Below are 20,268 nucleotides of genomic sequence, written 5' to 3'. Positions count from 1 at the left end.
AAATATTTTGACCGACATTTGTGCATCTTTTCATTACTGTTTATTATTCATTAGGAAATATATTATGGCACCGACAGCAGCTCCTAAATACATATGTTACCTTATGGGAAAGCGGGGCTCGCTTAGCGCGGATTCACTTAACGCTCTGTTTTTCCGGAACGAATGATCAGCGTTAAGCGGGGGTCACCTGTATGCACCTGTATGGCGATTACAATGTATGCAGAAAGGATAGGAAAAAGGAGGAGGAGTAGTGCTATTTATTTACTGTACTCCTAGCATCACAAGCTAGGGAATAATAAGAATATGCAATACTAATAAAAAAAGACCTGAGGCCCTGAAGATATTAAAAGATAAATAAAAAAGGAATTTCCAACATATTAGCATTAGTAGAGGCATATGATGCAAGAAAGCAAGCTAATGTAGCATTAGTAAAAAAAAAAAAAAAAAAAAAAACCATTTCACACATCCATTCCCTCCAAACGTTTGCCAGTTCCTCCTTGAATTTATTTAAGATATCAACTTCCACAACAACACATGGAAGTTTGTTCCAACAATCAACAACCCACTGGCTAAAGGCAAATTTCCGCAAATCTATTCTATAACTGTTTTTCCTCAATTTGAATTTATACCCCCTCAGGTTCGTAATCTGAGCAAGAGGAAGAATCCCATCAGAATTGAGCCTGCTCAACCCATTCAAGGCCTCGTACACCTCAATCAGATCACCTCGCAGGTGCCTAGTCTAAACGCTGCAATTTGCAGAATTTAAGCCTTTCTTGGTAAGACCGCTCCTTCGTTCCCATCACCAATATTGTTGCCCTTCTCTGTACTCACTCAAGCATCCCTACATCCTTCCTTAAATGAGGCCTCCAGACCTGTACGCAGTACTCAAGACCTGACCAGTGCCTTATACCAGAGGTTCTCAACCTGTGCATTGCGACCCCCCCCTGGGAAGGCACCATAATTTACCAGGGGTGTCACTGACGATGTAATAGTTTATGTAAGATTTCCATGGCAAATATTAAAAATGTATTAAGAATGATTTTGTTTACTATTAGATATCTACTACTATTTAATCTGTATTACTGATGTAAACAATTATAGAAAGTATTTGGAAAATTATACAAATATTAAGAAAACAATTATAGAAAATATGCAAAATATTTTTGACGAAGAGAACGCATCACGTTCCCTTACCGTATTCATGGGATCTGGTTACTACAAGTGACTGGTTCGGGTATTTTCATGTTATTTGACCTTGCATGAGACCGAACGAGGCAATGCCGGAAATTTGCTCGTGGTAACCGCATATTCAGAGTACAATCAGCCATTTAAGTGTACATATTAGCATTAGCATTAGTAGAGGCATTTGATGCAAGAAAGCAAGATTATGCAGCATCAGCCAAAAAAAAAAAAAAACCCCACTTCCACTTCACCCCTCTGTTCGTTCAAAATACCTGGCCAGCTGAGCCTTAAACTTATTTAGGCTATCAACCTCCACGACAAGGGATGGAAGTCTGTTCCACCAACCAACCACCCGCTGGCTAAAGGCAAATTTCCGCACGTCTATCCTACATCTGTCTTTCCTCAATTTGAATTTATGCCCTCTCAGGTGATTATTCTGAGCTAGAGGAAGAATCCCATCAGCACTGAGCATGCTCAATCCACTCAAGGCTTTATACACTTCTATCAGATTACCTCGCTGGTGCCTAGTCTCCAGACACTGTATTTTGCAAAACTTAAGCCTTTCTTCGTAAGAGCACCCCTTTGTTCCATTCACTAATCTTGTTGCCCTTCTCTGTACTCGTTCCAGCAGCTCTACATCCTTCTTGAAATGAGGCCTCCAGACCTGTATACAGTACTCTAGGTGTGGCCATTGCCTTATACAAGGGAATAATCACCTCCTTATCCCTGCTGGAAAAATTCCTGTATATCATTAACAATACTCCATGAGCTACTCTTGCAGCCCGTCTGCACTGCTCAGAGAACTTCATATCTGCCTGCACAACCACCCCCAAGTCCCTTTCATTCTCTACCACTGTCAGTGTAGTACCACAGAGTTGATACATTGCTCTGGGGTTGCTGTTTCCCCAAGTGTAGTACTTTACATTTGTCAATGTTAAACTTCATTTGCCACCTCTCAGCCCATCTGCTCAACCTTTCCAGATCCTGTTGCAGCAGCATAGTGTCAGTAGTGTCCTTGACAACCCTGCCAACCTTTTGTATCGTCTGCAAACTTGGACATTAAGCTTGATATACCATCATCAATATCATTTATAAATACAGAAAACAATAATGGACCCAACACTGAGCCCTGAGTGACTCCACTAATAACATTAGTCCACGATGAGCAGTGTCCATCAATTACCACTCTCTGTCTTCTCCCCCTCAACCACCCCTTTATCCATAGCAGCAATTTGCCTCCAATGTCACACTGCTCCAATTTGTGTAGCAGTCTTCCATGTGCAACAGTATCAAAAGCCTTTCTAAGATCGAAGTATATAATATCAAAGCTATTCCCTGCATCCAGTTCTTTTGTGACTGCATCATAGTATCCAATCAAATTGGTCAGGCAAGACTTCCCCTTAACAAAACCATGCTGTGTCTGGGCTATAACTGAAGTCTTGTCTAAATAATCCTGCAGTGCTTCTTTAACCAGTGCCTCCATTAATTTTCCTGGAACAGAAGTTAAGCTCACAGGTCTATAATTACTTGTTTCAGCCTTTGATTCTCCTTTGTGAATTGGGGTCACATTTGCACATTTCCAGTCTTTGGGTACCTCCCCTGAGTCCAAGGAAGCTCTCATAATTATGGCTAAGGGTCTGCTTACTTCCTTTGCTGCCTCCTTTAATATAACTGGATAGATCCCATCCACCCCGGGTGCCTTTCTTGTGTTTATATTCAACAATTTCTTCTCCACTTTACTCCCAGTTATTTCAAGATTCTGTAGCTTACTGCTAGAGTTGAATACACCTCTGGCATTCCCCTCGCTGAATAACTCCTCATGTGTGAATGTCGATGCAAAATATTCATTTAGTTTGTTAGCTACCTGAGCAGGATCATCAACAGTTGACCCATCAATATCAAGTGGACCAATCTGATTCATCCCCTTCCTTCTAGAGTTTACATAAGTAAAGAACTCTTTGTTTTTCTTTGCATACAAACGTACTAGGAAAGTTTTGCAATATGACGCAACAATGAATCACAGGAAGCTGCTTGTTGCTGCATGTTGAGACATGTTCATACGTGCATAGTAGCCGCCGCGCCAAGTCGATGGGCTCAGTTATTCATTAGTAGTGAGAGTTTAAAGTGCTTGCGATGGCATCGTGGTCACGAAATGAGATAAGGACAGTTTTGCGGTATAATTTCGTGCGTGGTTTAACCATAGACCAGTGCTTAGAAGAAATGACTCTTGCACTAGATGATGACTGTCCACATCGTACAACGATATTCAGGTGGTATAGAGAATTCCAAAGGGGAAATTTCACTCTGGAGGATTCTGAGAGACCGGGAAGGCCACGAACGTCAGTTAAGGAGGAAAACGTTACTGCTATGAGGAAAATGCTTGACGAAAACAGGCAAGTGACCTACCAACAGATAAAGGATACTTTGGGCCTAAATGCACCAGCAATTCGTTCGATTCTGCAAGATCATTTGCACATGAAGAAACTTTGTTCTCTCTGGGTGCCGCATCAACTGACTGAAGAGCAGATGACACGACGTGTGACTTGGTGCCGGGAGATGTTAAAAAAGTTTGATAAGGGACAATCTCGGTATGTGAACAACATCGTGACAGGTGACGAGACTTGGCGGTACTATTACGATCTGCCGACCAAGGCTCAAAACAAAGTTTGGGTCTTTGAAGATGACTACACACCCGTAATTGTCAGAAAATCCCGATCTGTAAAGAAGAAAACGATAGCTGTATTTTTCAAATCGAGTGGAATTGTGGAACGTGTCGTTTTGGACACGCAGAAGACAGTCACAGCTAAGTGGTATACTGAACAATGCCTGCCTAAAGTCATTGGATCTATGAAGAACCTGCGGCCAAAGTCAAGAATGGACACCTGGTACCTCCATCACGAAAATGCTCCAGCTCACCGCGCCAAAGCTTGCACCGAATATTTGACCACGACAGGACTGAAACTTCTCGAGCACCCTCCCTACAGTCCAGACCTTGCTCCCTGCGACTTTGCACTGTTCCCGCATGTGAAAATGAAGCTAAAAGGGAGGCGGTTTTCTAGTGATGAGGACCTTCTACGGGCTTGGGATAACGAGTGTGCTTTACTCCCTAGTGAAACTTGGCAGAACTGGTTTAAAGATTGGTTTCAGAGGATGGAGAGGTGTATTGAATGTAGAGGAAATTACTTTGAAAAAATTAAATAAACAAAGCTGTATCGCAAAACTTTCCTAGTACCCTTTGTACTTTGCGAAAAATTTGTCGTAATCTGCCTTGGCCTGCCTAACCTCCTTTGTAACTTGGTTACAGACCAGCTTATATCTATCATAGGCTTCTGTGTCATGTGTTAATTTGTAAGTATCCCATACATTTTTCTTCTCTGCCATATGCCTCATTAGTTCATCTGACATCCATTTTGGCCTAAACCTTGAACAATATTTCTTAGTTGGTATGTAAAGCCTAGTAGCTTCCAAGATAAGTTCTTTGAATGCTTCCCATTTTGAATTTGCTGTTGGTAACATCATCAGTTGGTCCCACTGTATAGAATTTAAATACTGTCTCAGTCCATCGTAGTCGCCTTTACGGAAGCAATAACCCTTCCCTTTACCCCTAATGGTAGTTTCCTCTTTGAGTAAATCCCACTTCAGCACACTGTGATCACTGCCACCTAGTGGTTCATTTATCTGCAGATTCTTAATGCATGAAGAATCACTGCTGATAATCAAATCAAGAGTATTACTCCCTCTAGTTGCCTCCCGAACATGCTGATGTAGAAAACAATCATCCAATAAATCCACAAAAGCCCTGCTAGTGTGTTCCAGTCATTCCAGTGCATTCCAGTCAATATCTGGGAAATTAAAATCTCCCATTATAAGACTAATATATTTCGAATCACATAGGAACATCAACATTTTACCTATGGTGAGTTACTGGTAGTGCAGTTAATATTACTAGTGTTGCATATATGTTAAAAGTAACTATATTAAAAAAAAAAAAAAAACAGTGTTACGTTGCGTCGTTGTTTTGTGTTTTACAATTTATTATTTTTTTTATAGTTGACCATGGCAGAAGAAAATTTTAATATGAATGAAAAAAAGCAATCACAAACATCACATTAATGTTTTTTAAGAATAAAATAATAACCTGATTATTAATTAATGTATTAATAATTGTTGTATTAACATATTAAAAATAAGAAATTGCACATTTACAGATGTTTTACTTCAAGGGAGGTGCCGGGAAAATTTTACAGGTCAAGGGAGGTATGGGCTTAGAAAGTTTGAGAACCTCTGCCTTATACAAAGTGATAATCAGCTCCTTTTCCCTACTACCAAAATTTCTGTATATCATTAACAAAACCCCATGATCTGCTCTGGCAGCCTGTCTGCACTGCTCAGAAAACTTCATATCTGACAGCACAATTACTTCCAGGTCTTTTTCATTTTCTACCACACATAAGTGTAGTACCACACAGTTGGTACGTTACTCTGGGGTTACTTCTACCCGTATGCAGTACAAGTAGTTCCTGACTTTATGAGTTAATTCGTTCCTAGTGCACGCTCGTAAAGTGGGAATTTATTGCCATAGACAATGTTAAAAACAGGGGTTACGTTCTCAACAATGAAATTAGTTAGCTAATTAGTTTATGTTTAAAAAATGATTGATTTATCCAAAGAAATGAAAACACAGCCTGTAAAACCAAGTAAATTTTAATTTAAAGAAATTATTTATGAATTAACAAATGTTAAAGAATGTTTATTCTGCATCATCAATTAAATGCACACTCACTGATCACTCATTGTTGGGGCACTCATTACTGGTTTGTTGCACAAGGAGTAGTCTTCAGAAATGCTTCAAGAGGCATTTATTTCCAAAATAATCTCTTCTCCTTTCTTTAAAAATTTCACGATAGCATGCATAAGCATTTTATAACAGCATGCACAAATTGCAACTAACACAATTCGCGGGGAATAACAAGTTTAAAAAAAAAAAAGAAGAGAAAATTCTGTAAATTTATTTATGTTTTTTATATGATTAAAGAGATTTCGGTGAAGGGGAAATACATTTCACCCTAATAACATAAAAACCCACACAATTCCAGCTATCGGTATTTTCACAAATGCAATAACATCGAGTTTACTACCCATTTATAATTGCTTGCACTAACAGAAAAGCAAATAAATCAGAAAGTGCAAATTGTTTTTATTGTTTTATGGTCATGATTTCCATTAATATGCTTTAGAAAAAAATCACAAAGCCATTCAAAATTGGTTCTTAGAACATATGATAACGATGAAAGTAGTGCGTTTTAATGTTTTGAATTGGTAACTCAAATTTACATTATAAAATTACCTTTTAGAGAGATAAATAGCTTAGTTATACAGCAAAAATTTCAACTTCAGAGGCCTTCGAACGAATAACTAAAAAACAATATGTTATTGGGTTCACATTACGATATTTTCACCCTACGAAGGGCTCTCTGGAATGGATTAATATTGTAAAGCGGGGTGCGCTATATTGTATAGCTACACGTGTGGTTTGAAATTGGGAATTATGAATGTTTAACATTCATTTTTTGCAATTAATCTTCATATTTTCAATTTTGTTGATACTTGGAAAAAAAAAAAAAAAAAAACTTGTAAAGCAGGAACTGCCTGTACTTTGCATTTGTCAAGGTTAAACTTCAGTTGCTACTTCTCAGCACAACTGCCCAACTTTTTCATATCCTGTTTCAGTAGCACACCGCCATCAACAACTCTGCCAACCTTTGTATCATCTGCAAACTTCGACATTAAGCCTAATATACCTTCAACAATATCATTGATTAATAAACAAAACAACAGTGGGCCCAATAACGAACCCTTGGGAACTCCACTAATAACATTTTTCCACAAAGATCAGCGTCCATTGATAACCACTTTATGTCTTCTCCCACTCAACCATCCTTTTATCCATTGTAGCGACTTAACCTTAATGCCATACCTCTCCAATTTGTACAGCAATATTCCATTCGCAACAATGTCGAAAGCTTTCCTGAAAACAAAGTATACAATACCAAAATCATTTTTTGCATCCAGTTGCTTTGGAACCACATCATTGTATCCAATCAAATTTTTGTCAGACAAAACTTTTCCCTTAACAAACTCATGCTGGATCTGAATTATTACTGCAGTCTTGTCTAGATGATCCTGCAATGCATCTTTAACCAGTGACTCCATTATTTTCCCTGGAACGAAAGTTAAATTAACTGTTCTGTAATTACTCGTGTCACCCTCAGATCCCCATTTGTGAACTGGTGATACATTTGCACATCTCCAGTCCATGGGGACTTTCCCTGAGTCCTCTCATAATTATGGCTAAGGGTTTGCTTATAACCTTTGCTGCCATGTTTAATATAACTGGATAGATCCCATCCACCCTGGGTGCCTTTCTTATATTTAACTTCAACAATTTCTCCAGTTTGCTGTTACACTTTGATAAACTTGTAGCTTGCACCTTAACGATGGTGGGACTGTTAGTAATCCTGGGTATAACCTCCATGCACAAGCACGCTGTGGGTGACCACCCAGGTTTGAACCAACGTAAGCAAGGCTCAAGGTGTGGCGCGCACACCACATTGAGGAATGCTGCCCCTCTGTGTTACCAGGCAAAACTGGGTAGTAGATGACTCTCATCAATCGGTGCAATACCACCACTTTGCTTATTGGAGGCTTGAAGTGGTGGAACCCATGTTTGGTCTCCACAGCTAAGTTCCGCTCAACCCTTCCCCATCTCTTCCATCATGTAGTATGACTGACGACTTTTGAGGTTATGATGAAAATCATGGCTAGATCCAATCTTCCTTACATTTCGAGGGTACAGCTCTAAAATGGTGTTCGCAGGCCGGCCGCTAGTTAGTACACCGGACCGAACTTATTGGTAACTCTTTAGGAGGCTTCCAGATCAGCTAGTGTATAATCTTGCTACCTCTACTCTGCCAGATAGTGACTGGAGGGAATCTGAGTAGTTTGTATGGGTGGCATTGTCGAGGCCACATTATGTCAAGGATCTGGGTATATTCTTACCATGTGTACGCCATATCCAAAAATTTCATTACTTCATACAGCATGTCCCCCCCACTTTTTATTACTATTGAATACACAATAAATAGTCTAACTAATAGAGTAAGCTTATCTGCAAAAAGAGCTAAACCTCCCAAACACTTCCTAGTTCATTTCACAAATATAGGTGGTTTCAATTCTAATTTCAATGATGTCAATTTCCACTTGCAGTCTGCCAAACCCCATGTACTTTTTCTGACAGAATCTCAGTTATCGGTTGATTCAACTACTGCTCATCTCAGTTGCCCAAATTATTTGCTGTATGATTCCTTTCGCCTCAAAGGTGGTACTTGTGCATATGTCCATTCAGATATTCCCTGTCAGAGACTTGGTAATTTGGAATCTCCTCTTTTCGATCTTCTCTGGCTTAAAATCTCTCACCTCATTGTGTCAAATTCATCTGTTGTCTCTACTGTTCACACAACTGCACTAATCACTTGGAGCTCTTTGACTTCCTCTCTTTGCAACTTGACGTTCTCGAGTCCAACTTTCCTAACAGTAAGGTAATTTTCCTTGGCGATTTTAATGTTTACAACTCCAGCTGGCTTCCGTTTTCTATTCACACCGACCCAGCTGGTCGAGATACCGAGGCTTTTGCAATTACTAATGACCTTGCACAGATTGTTCATTTACCTACAAGAATACCAGACAATCCTAACCATACAGCCAACACGCTTGACCTTTTTCTCACAAACAACCCTTCTAAGTACACAGTCGAAGTGAGTGGTCCTTTAGGCACCTCAGATCACAACTTGTGATTGTCTCTTCTCCAATGGAGCCTTTACCTCATGGCTATTCCCAACCTCGTATTGTTTGGCATTACAGGAATGCAAAATGGGATGAAATGCGAGATTTCTTTTCTTCATTTTCTTGGTCGGTCTACTGTTTCAAAACTTCTGATGTCAACATTTGCTTACATTGTGTCAGTGAAATTATTCTTGTAGGAATGGAATCCTTTATTCCACACTCCACTTTAAAATCTCATCCTCTATCTAAACCTTGGTTTTCTAATAAATGCACGTTAAGGCTGTTTAAGAAAAGAACGTTGCATATCATAATTGGCTTGTTTCCAATTCTTCAGTTTCATTTTCTGCCTACACCAAAGCTCGCAACAATTGTAAAGCAGTTATTAATCAGTCCAAACTAGATTTTGAACAGGCAGAAAAAACAACTGGTTTTTATTAATATATAATTAGCTAATACTATTTCATAACCTTTGCTTAACTTTTTAATTAACAACTGTTAAATTAATGTGATTAGCTATTATTATTTAATGACAGTTACTTAAAATTTTAACAATTGCTGAAAGCTTACATTGTTCTATTTTTTTCCCAGTTAGTTTAGGTTTTTTTTTTTTTTTTCACTTTTTCAATGAATAAGTCTTTCTAACAAATAAGTGCTTTATTAATGCCACTGGAACGAATGCTTATTATAAATGCAAAGGTAATGTAAATGTAAACATAACATAGATGCACAGTCACCAGCAAATAAGACCCACAAAAATTCATTTCAAATTGGTATTTAGATTTCATTGGCTAAACAACAAAGGTTGACAACATAGCTTCCCCAATTCCTAACAAAATATCAGCCTTTACACCATTAATCCTTTGCCAGTTACATTCAGCTCCATCCTCTCTACTCTTTTTCCCCTTACCAATGGAATCTATCTTGTCAGACCATTGTAAAAAACTCCCACACTTCTGAACCACCAAAGACTGATTGCCAATGCTTTCAGTTTCCTTAAGTTGCTATAAAAGGCATTTCGACTGTTCTCACCAACCAAGCAGATTCTCCTCATTTCACCTCCACAGATCCACTAGTTTAATCCAAACAGAACCATTGTCATCAAGGTCCTTGCTACCACAAACATCATCCTTCCACTTTTGAAAAATCTGCTGAGCTTCAGGTCGTTTATCTATATCGTCATTTAAGCGGCATTTGCAGCCAATATGCTTTCTTTGCTTCAGCTCTATAAGTAGAGGAAACTATGGAACATTACAGGCTCTGGACTATTTCAGTATAAACAAGGTGGCATCCTGATGAGATACATTTTCATATATAGCAGCCAGTGTTGTACCCATAATTGTAAGATAATTACAAGATAATTTTTAAGTATAAGATTCTAAAATTTATTAATTCAGCAACAAATATATTTGTATACATACAACTATTTACAGATCTACAGATTTACAATATCCAGGAACACAAATTCCTGTCCAGGGCCATTACTAGCATGACAAGAATTTGTGCTCCCCAAACACTAACTTTATATTCTTCATTCACACACTTTCCAACTAATTTTTTCAACATTCTGGGCTATTAGTTATACGAGAGCAAGAGTCTATTTCTATCCTAATTCCTTACACTTTGCAAGCTTAACTATAATAAAGCAAAATTTTGCCACCTATGACCAAAACACATAATACGTATACAAAATGAGTATATACAAAGTAATACTATGAAGCTCTGTCTTTGCAGCAAGTTGCAAGATAGGCCAGTAGATATACCCAATAACAAAAAACTACAGATATATAGAAAAATCTCATAATTAACATATGTATAACTTGAAAATGTACGGAATTGATGGTTTTTAAGGAAATTTACGTGGTTTATTTGTTTCATACAAAGGTCAAGCAAGTTCATGATGCATATGTCTTATGAAATCAGCAATTAATACATCTTCTACAGGTCAGAAAGCATTGGTAGAAAAAATCCATTCAACCACAAATTAAATCTGAATCCTATAACATGACTCAAGAAAAATGTAACATTTCAAACAGCATAATAAAAAAAAGTAATGCAAAACATTTCAAACACTGCAAGCTTAACTATAATAAAGCAAAATTTTATAACAATTTCATAGATATAACAGGTTTGTTCAAAAAAATTAATACAGTTTAAAGGGAAAACTTCATACCTGACGAGTATTCAGCACAGGAAAAACAATTGCCAGCATGGCCCCATAAATACAGTGCATATGAATGCGAAACAATATAGTCACTAAACGAGAAGTGGGTGGTGCTGCTAACAGAAAAATCTGAAACAAAATATACTAGGTTAGGTGTAGAATATTACAATTGGTACAAATTTTATTATTGTGCTTTATTATTATTATTATTATTATTATTTATACAGGGTGTCTCAAAAATATTGGTACAAACGTTTAGGGGAGGTAGGTAACATCTAAAAGAATGCGAATCGCATAGGAACCCATAACCGGAAATGTTGCCGTAAGTCGGTACACGGCGCCGTTCATCAGTTCGCGAGAGGGAAAATTTCGGGTTTACTCATTCAAGCAGTAGTCGCTGCACGAAGAGCATGCATCGATATATGAACTGTGAGCTGGCAGACATGCACCTAGTGTATGGATTAGCAGAGGGCCCACGGGGTGTGCCCCCCCCCCATGCGGCACAATATCACTTCACAATAAATGTGTGGGCAGGTATGGTCGGTGACTGCTTAGTCAGCCCATACTTGTTACCATCCCGCACGAACTCCGCTAAATATCGGATCTTTCTTGAACAAGTTCTACCAGGGTTACTTGACGATGTTCCAGCAAATGTGAGATGCAACATTTGGTTTCAACATGATGGGGCGCCTGCCCATTATGGAAGGTGTGTTTGTGACCATTTGAACAGGCGTTTTGGGCGTTGATGGATTGGCCGTGGTGGACCCGTCGCCTGGCCCTCACGCTCACCTGATTTATCGAGCCTTGATTTCTTTCTGTGGAGGGCCCACAATCTATCGTGTATGAATCGTCTGTGGAGATGGAAATGGATCTCGTGGCGAGACTCGTCTGCGCTGCTGCTACTGTCAAAGAAATTCCAGGTGTGCTTGACCGTGTCCGCCAATTCATGATGTGTCGGTGTCACGCATGCATCACTCTCACGGTGGAACCTTCGAGCATCTGTTGTAACATCATGAAATGCATCCATCTCGTACTCCATTGTTAATATTATGTCAAATAAATGTTTGCCACTAATTACTGTCTTGTGTCATTTCTGCTTCTTGTGCCTCTGCTACTACTACTACTTTCCCGTGACGTTTCCTGTGCTATGGTTATGGGTTCCTATGCGATTCACATTCCTTTAGATGTTACCTACCTCCCCTAAACGTTTGTACCAATATTTTTGAGACACCCTGTATAATTCATTAGCACCTGTGACCATATTGTGCTGTGTATATTATCTGTACAAGTGTATACTGAAGGGACAATTTACATGATGTGAGCTGAAAAATCCAGAATCAAGGAAAACCTCACTCCCTCTGCCTAAGACTGGTTAACTACAGGCCTTCAAAATTTCTCCAGTCTATGAGAGAATTTGAACCTAGACCTTCCCAAAATAGCAACAAATGGCAGAAGCTATATCCAGTATGTTAGTTAATATGCACTTTAAAAGAAAAGAATAGTGAATGTTTTGCTCTATTTCTTGTCATACTCATCATACTCTCTCACTATTCTAAGCTTTTTTTTTTTTATCATGGGTCAATTTTTTTTTAAATGTCAATTTAATATTACGAATGAAAAATCACACTTGTGTCTTGAGTCCCTGACGAGCTCCCAGTTACATTAAGGTGAGGACATGTAGGTCATTCTCACTAATCCATGCACATTCATGGTATATTAATTTCAAGAAAAACTGCGGTGAAATTTCAACTTATTTGGAAATTTTGAATTTTAAGATACATTTTTCTAGATTAAAAAACACACTCATGGTGCAGATTTGCATTTTACTTTCCAATCACCATTAACACTTTGAGTCACTGAAAAAACAGGTGCTTTGAAGCCATCGAGAATAATATAACTGGGAGCTCTTCGGGGACTCAAGACTCTAGCAACCTATCAAGTGATATACTCCCGATTCGGGCCCCAGAACAGAATAACCACGTGCAAACTACTCTGGTTCAAAAGGACTTAGTTTTATTAGGAGACTCTATTGTCAGGGAAATGGGAAATATTTTTTGTAATAAGGAGAGGTGGACTAGAACCAGGGTATGTCAGCCAGGAGCAACTGGACTTAGGGAATAATTTCGATGTTGTTTATTTGGATTTCAGCAAAGCATTTGACTCAGTCCCACATGAGTGGTTACTTTATAATCTGGAACAGGTTGGAATCACAGGGAAAATCCTTGGATAGCAGGATGGCTTCAGGGCAAGAGGCAAAGGGTTGTAATAAATGGTTATTCATCAGATTAGGTTGATATAAGAAGTGGGATTCCCCAAGGATCAGTATTATGATCAATGTTGTTTTTGATTTTCATAAATGACATCGATAAAGGGATAGAGGGCGTGATGTCTAAATTTGCAGATGATGTAAAGATTGAGAGAGTAGTTAATGATTGCCGTCAAGCAGAGCTTCTTCAGAATAACCTAGACAGACTTCAGGAATGGTCAGAAAAATGGCAGCTATGCTTTAATCCAGTAGAGTGTAAGGTATTGCACCTGGGGAACAGTAACCCCAAAATAACTTATACACTTGGCAGAGTTGAACTAAAGCCGGTGGTGGAGGAAAGAGATTTGGGTATTATGATACAGTCAGATATGAAGTTCTCTGAGCATTGTAGACTGCTGGCAAGGAAAGCCCGTGGTGTCCTATTGATGATTTATCGAACAATTACTAGTAGAGATAAGGATGGCATAATCCCATTATATAAGGCTATTGTTAGGCCACACTTGGAATACTATGTTAAAGTATGGGGACCTCACCTAAAGAAAGACATTGTTCTTCTTGAAAGGATCCAAAGATGGGTAACTCGCCTGATGATATGAGGAAAGACTTTGAATATGTGGGTTGCAGAGCTTGGAAACTATGCACTTTAGAGGAGACTTGATTAAGGCTCTGAGAGACATAAGAAAAATGAATAAGGATGAAATTTTTCAGTTATAAATGATTCTAGAACAAGGGGCCATAATTTTAAGTTACAGGGGGAGTTGTTTAGACTGGATTGCAGGAAGTTTTATTTTAGCCAGCGAGTTATAAATTACTAGAATAAGTTACCTACATGGATGGTAGAAGACTGACTGGGGAAATTCAAATGTCAGCTGGATAATTACCTAAGAGAGGAGAGAAATGCATAGGTTGTCCATTTCCTTTTCTCTTATTAATTATTATTATTATTTTTTTAATTTTCTTCTTATTATTATTTTTTAAAATTTTCTTCTTATTATTATTTTTTAAAATTTTCTTCTTATTATTATTAATTATATTTTATTTTAGATAACCCTCATATAACACAGTAGTTAGGTTACTATAAAATGTTGTGTTGCGCGAAACATTGTGTTATACGGGACTAAGAAAAAGTACAAAAAGAGGGCTACGTTCCAAAAGATAACAAAAATACCCTATTTCATTAACAAAATGTTAACAAAACTAACAAAAATACACCATTCTCATGTATCTTCTAGTCTCTTTAAAAAAATCAGCAATCTGGGTTTGTTTGCTTTTGCTTTATAAATCTTTGTGAATTTCATTGTATGGAACTAAGCATTTTCTGAAGCTCCCTTTTGAACTTTGGGTTCCTTTCATTCAAGAATCTGCATTTAAAAAATATGATTCTAATTGCTCAGCTAATTTTATGCCTTCTTGTATGCTTTTTAGTGTAAAATTTGGAAGTTTAGAATTTTCATATGCGCTATCATCATCTGAATTGATTTGGTTTTACCTCCAATGCCATTTCCACAAAATCGCCAACCTCTTTTTCTACTAGTAATTCTTGAACATTTTCAGTAATAATATATATTTTTAATTCTTTTAGGAGCACAGGCAACTAAGGCCATGTTACTCTGTGTATACTGTCTATAAATTGCGTGTGTCCTAAGTCGATTTTCTGTTTTGCTGGACAAAAAAAAACCTGAGTTTCCGGAAGAAAAAAACATGCTACCCTCGCCTTAGACCGACTAACTCAGCCTCATTGTGAAAAAGACAAAAATTCCTCCTGTCATTGATGGGATTTGAACTCTGGTCTTTTCCATCCGATGTGGGGAGGAGGGTGATTCTATCAACCGTGCTACCCATGAGGGCTTCAGTAGTCATATCATCAAAACCTTCCCCTCCTACTAACGTGGCAAGTTCTACTATCACACCGATTCCGGGTTCTGCCAGTTTGACCATATTTTCTGAATGAACTGACTCTGACCATATATCATACAATTTTCCACACGTATTTAATGTTGACGGCTTTACTTCTTTCAGCGATAAAGCTATGATTCTGATACAGTCCACAATTGAGAAATGTTCCATGCCTCCATTACTTCAATAGATTCGGAATCAAATTTTTCCAAAATCCATTGTAACGATTTTCTGATATAATGAGTTTTAAAGGTGGATATAATGCCTTCATCTAATCGTCGAATGAAAGAAGTTGTATTAACCTAATAGAACTGTAGTATAACTTCAACATTTGGATGACTTAAATCTTTTGGATGGCCTGGTGCACTATCCAACAGTAATAAAACTTTGAAATCTAGATTTTTCCACAAGTTCAACAGTAGAGAGCATAACACAGGGATTTCCCAACAAAACAAAATACAGGGATTTCTCAATAATTTTTTTTGACTAGCGGGGTCAACAGTGGGGATTCAAAAAGAGCAGAAATGTTGAAAAATTACATCTAACATAATAGCAGGGTTTCCCCTGCACAAAAGCTCAAAAATACCGTTATGTAAGATTTACCAAAATTCTCTAACTGTATTAGAGCAAAACCGCGTTATTTAAGTACAGTGTTGTGCGAGCATTGCCGCAATTTATCAATCATGTTAGAGCAAAACCATGTTATACGGGGGTTGCCCATATTATTTATTTATTTATTTTTTTTTTTTTTTGGCTGGTGCAGCATAAGTCATAGGCTTCCTTGCACCATGTGGCCATTACTAATACTAACACTTAATGAGTGATCAGGGAAGGACAGCTTTAAGCTTTTGTTCTGGAATAGTCGGATATAATTTTTAGACAGGGTCTGACAGGAGGGAGATTCACCAACAGAATGCCAAAATCTATAGATACAATTTAGTGGTTCCTGAATTTTTTTTACTAGAATCACACTAGGCAATTTATTCACACCTAAAGGGTGACTGCCACTGGGAAATATCAAATTAATACTAGTGATTTAGTTCCTAGTAAATGGGTGTGTTGTTTATATACAGAAGTTTTGTGTGTATGCTGAATTCCAATACAGTCATTTACCACATTGAAACTGAAGTGTGTCATCAACTGGTTTGAGTGGAGAGTGTTTAAATGATGGACACAGTTTATAAATCTCTCTCACTCACTCACACGCACGCACGCACGTGCAAAGAAATAGTCTAAGTCCTACAAGCTTCACTGAGTACCATAGAAACTACCATTCCTTCTAGATATTAATAAAACTTTATATTATATGACTTTCATTAGTTGCTTTGAATCAGTGCTGAAAACTACTGTTGTTGTTCAAACTGTACATCACATAAATGTGGAAAGAGCATTCCAACTTTGTTACGTGTTTTTCAATTAGGAGCTTTCCTTTAGCAAATATCTGGGTAAACTTTCCTGTGGTTGTAAAAGCGGTAGCAACAGAATTCAAACTATAAATCAAAAAAAGGAATAAATTGATTGGTTTAAAAAAAAAAAAAAAAAAACACCAGATGCTACTCATTCTTAGTGTTAACCCATTCAGCAATGAGTATTCTGCTAAGAAGACAGCCCTGCGGAGTGAATCTGTTCATGAAATTTTGAAGTTTTGTAAAAATAAAACTTTGAATTAGTACTGCCCATAGAGAACAAGGCAGGCAGAAACTTTTGTTGCACCTGCAGATAAACTACCAATGTGTTCTGTGGCTAAAGGAAAACTTGCAAAAATTAAGTCTACAACCTGCCCTCCCACTGGTTCTAGAGCTGTTTATTAGCTTTCTCATTGAAAAAATGTGGTGTGCACACACACACACGCGCGCGCGCACACACACACACACACAGTGTGTGTGTGTGTGTGTTTTTCAAGGTAATTTAAAGTATAATGTATCCATTTATATACAAATTTCACCAAAATCTTCCAATGTTTGCTGCTATCTCTCAGCTGTGTTTCCAAGTAATTGCAGAAACAGTTTGTAACAGATGGCAGTATCATAATGGCTTTTAAAATCAGAGGAAGAGATCATGCCTGTTGGCCAATGGTGTCCAATTGGGACTTACAAAAGCCAAAATTATATGGAAATCAGATCCAGAAGTTAATAAAAACTGAATCAAACGAGACAAAGTGATGTAGATGATATTATTTCATCAAATAACAATAAGCTTTTTTTTTTAAAGAATTTTTATATAATTTTTTTACAAAATCATTCAACATTTTTTTATTCTGATTTAATTTTTAACAATTTCCCTATAATTCTGAGCAATCAAAATAAGACAATTAAAATTTAAAAGCATTTTTGTACAGTTTCAATTTTCCAAATTTTCCAAACTGCATAGAGAAAGTCACCTCACAGAGCCTGACATTAACAGTAAATTTACAGACCAGGGCTCATACACATTTGTGAAACCCATTCTGGCGAGTGTTAATATCATCAAAATTTTACCTTATTCATTTTGCTGCACTCTTCCAGAGCCTCATAAACCTCAACCCCACCCCACACACACACAAGTACTTAGTTACCAAACGCTACAGCCCACATATTCAGTCTGTCCTCATATAATTTCTCTTCTGATGGCCTCAACAGGTGCATTACTTGTCTTTGGTCAAGCATATGGAGGAGACCTTCCCAAATGTCTAAGTCAGGCTTGTGGGGAACTAACTGAGAGTCTGCTCCAATATCCACTCCACACCTTTTTGAGCTACATGTTAGTAGGGAGTCAGTTACATGGCTAGTGAATGCTAGCCACATAACTGACTAGAGAAGGATGATTAATATGACACTAAGACTGACCAAGACTGGAAAACTTATATGCACAAAACATCACTATGAAGGAATTAAGATTCATACCAGTTGAAATATCAGCCATCTAAAACATCTCCCCACTATGCTCATCAGGGAAGCCACATTACATTAAATATGCTACTGGAGCAACCATCAAGATAAGCACCATTCATGTTAGGAGTTTAAATGGCTAATTGGAATCAATAGCAGAACTTGGTTATTATTATGTTTCAGGAGCAGATAACAAAAAAAAAAAGAATTTTTATGTAATTATGGATATTAAAAGTTTTTTTTATATCTTAGTAAATGCAGAAACTAATGACAAAGAAAGTATAAAAGACAGTTTAAGACTAAAAATAAAGTTCAGGCTTAAACAACTAGTTTTGCTCGAGTGGTTTTGAAATTTGTCACTCATTTGGAAATGTTAGGTTTGGTCCCACTGATGACTGGAATTTCTAAAGGCTTCTTCAATCAAGGCTGTACTTAAGGTGATCTCAGGAGGAGGGAGGAGGGTTTCTCTGTGAATTATTTCAGGTTTTTCAGCCCAGACTGTACAAACTGGTACAAGAACACAGTTGTAGAGACAGTACACAATGGCACAAAATGGGCTATCAGGGTGGCAAACCCATTGCACACATACAAATTTTTTGGGCATGCGGAACATCCCAAAAATATTTCAAACCGTACAGTGATTTGTTTGAAGTCAGAGTGGTGCGACATAATGACAAAACTGTGAAAAGAAATTAAGAAAAAAATTCGTATATTTCACACATTTATTCAGAACATAAGTTATTGGTAAAGTTATGTGAGGTATATTATTCGCATTCAGTATTTAGTGTAGCCTCCTTTGTTATCAATTACGGTTTGTACGTGGTGTAGAGATTGGAAATTACTTTTCATTAATTCTCATAAACATTTTAATCGCTATTTACTCTTTACAGATTGTTTAGAATGTCAGCTCAACCAGCAAATAAACAAAAACGTTCAAATGAAGAGGGGAGTAGCAGAGAAATTTCAAGAATCTTGGAGTGAAAGATTTGGTATGATTAAGAAGGATAATAAAGCATTACGCATTTTGTGTTCTGAAACGAGAGGGTAGTTTTTTTAAAAAATTAAGCCAATTTTGGCATGCGATTTGGCCAATTTTGTGTTCTGGGCACGCGAGAGTAGTTTTTTAAAAGATTTAGCCAATTTTGGCACGCACCCTTAAAAAGGTTTGCCACCCTTGGGCTAAGTTATTGATGCACCTAAACCCAACAACAACTAGTTAAAGATATATTAGAAGATAGTAGTAGTAGTAGTAGCATGTGATGCAAGAAAGCAAGTGTATGAGCTTATGCAGCATCAGCCAAAAAAAAAAAAAAAAAAATCACACCATTCCCTCCAAATGCCTGTCCAGTTCCTCCTTAAATTTATTCAACCTATCGACTTCCACAACGACAGATGGAAGTTTGTTCCAGCAATTAACCACCCACTGGCTAAAGGCAAATTTCCACACATCTATTCTACATCTGTCTTTACTTAATTTGAAGTTATGCCCCCTTAGGTTCGTAATCTGAACAAGTGGAAGGATCCCATCAGAATTCAGCGTGCTCAACCCATTCAAGATTTTAGATATGAAGTGATCATTAACTTTCATTAAGCATTTAAAAATGGCAATTAGTGCCAAATATACAGATATAAAAAGGGAGAGATCTGCAAAGACAGGAAATTCAGAATGCTGCTGGTGAACTGCTAGTAGTGAACAATGCTACTAGTAGCTCACCAAAGAAGAGACATTTCTAAGAAAGAAAAATATAAGAAACATTTAACAATAAGTCTATTAAATTCTTATTGGAAAATAAAGAAGAGTATAAAGAGGATAAAGAAAAATTGTGGGAAGATTTTGAGAAAGATGGAAAACAGATATAAGAAAGATAAGATATGTTTTGCAATGTTAAAAATTAAGAATAAAAAATCTCAGAACAAGCAGGAAAAACAATAATATGATGGCTGCACCTCTAAGCATGACATCTAGACCATGTGCCTAGATTGTTTGCAGATGATTTGGTACCTGCAATGAATGGTGCAGCATTGGAAACAGTGGCTATATGGTCTAAACAGCT

General features: G+C 37.5%; 1 protein-coding gene across 2 annotated transcripts in view; it reads right to left on the bottom strand.

Moving 5' to 3' along the window:
* Positions 1-20,268, bottom strand: part of LOC150075993 (transmembrane protein 164) — a 121,265-nt gene that overhangs the window by 54,432 nt on the left and 46,565 nt on the right. For both annotated transcript variants that reach the window (XM_090387476.1, XM_090387475.1), the window contains one exon: positions 11,195-11,314. In XM_090387476.1, the coding sequence (XP_090243602.1) occupies positions 11,195-11,314 (120 nt within the window). The remainder of the gene's footprint in view (positions 1-11,194; positions 11,315-20,268) is intronic.

This window comes from Mastigoproctus giganteus, chromosome 13, assembly GCF_048544385.1.
Source record: "Mastigoproctus giganteus isolate SK-2022 chromosome 13, ASM4854438v1, whole genome shotgun sequence".
NCBI lineage: Eukaryota > Metazoa > Arthropoda > Arachnida > Uropygi > Thelyphonidae > Mastigoproctus > Mastigoproctus giganteus.
This window is presented reverse-complemented; position numbering and strand designations above follow the sequence as displayed.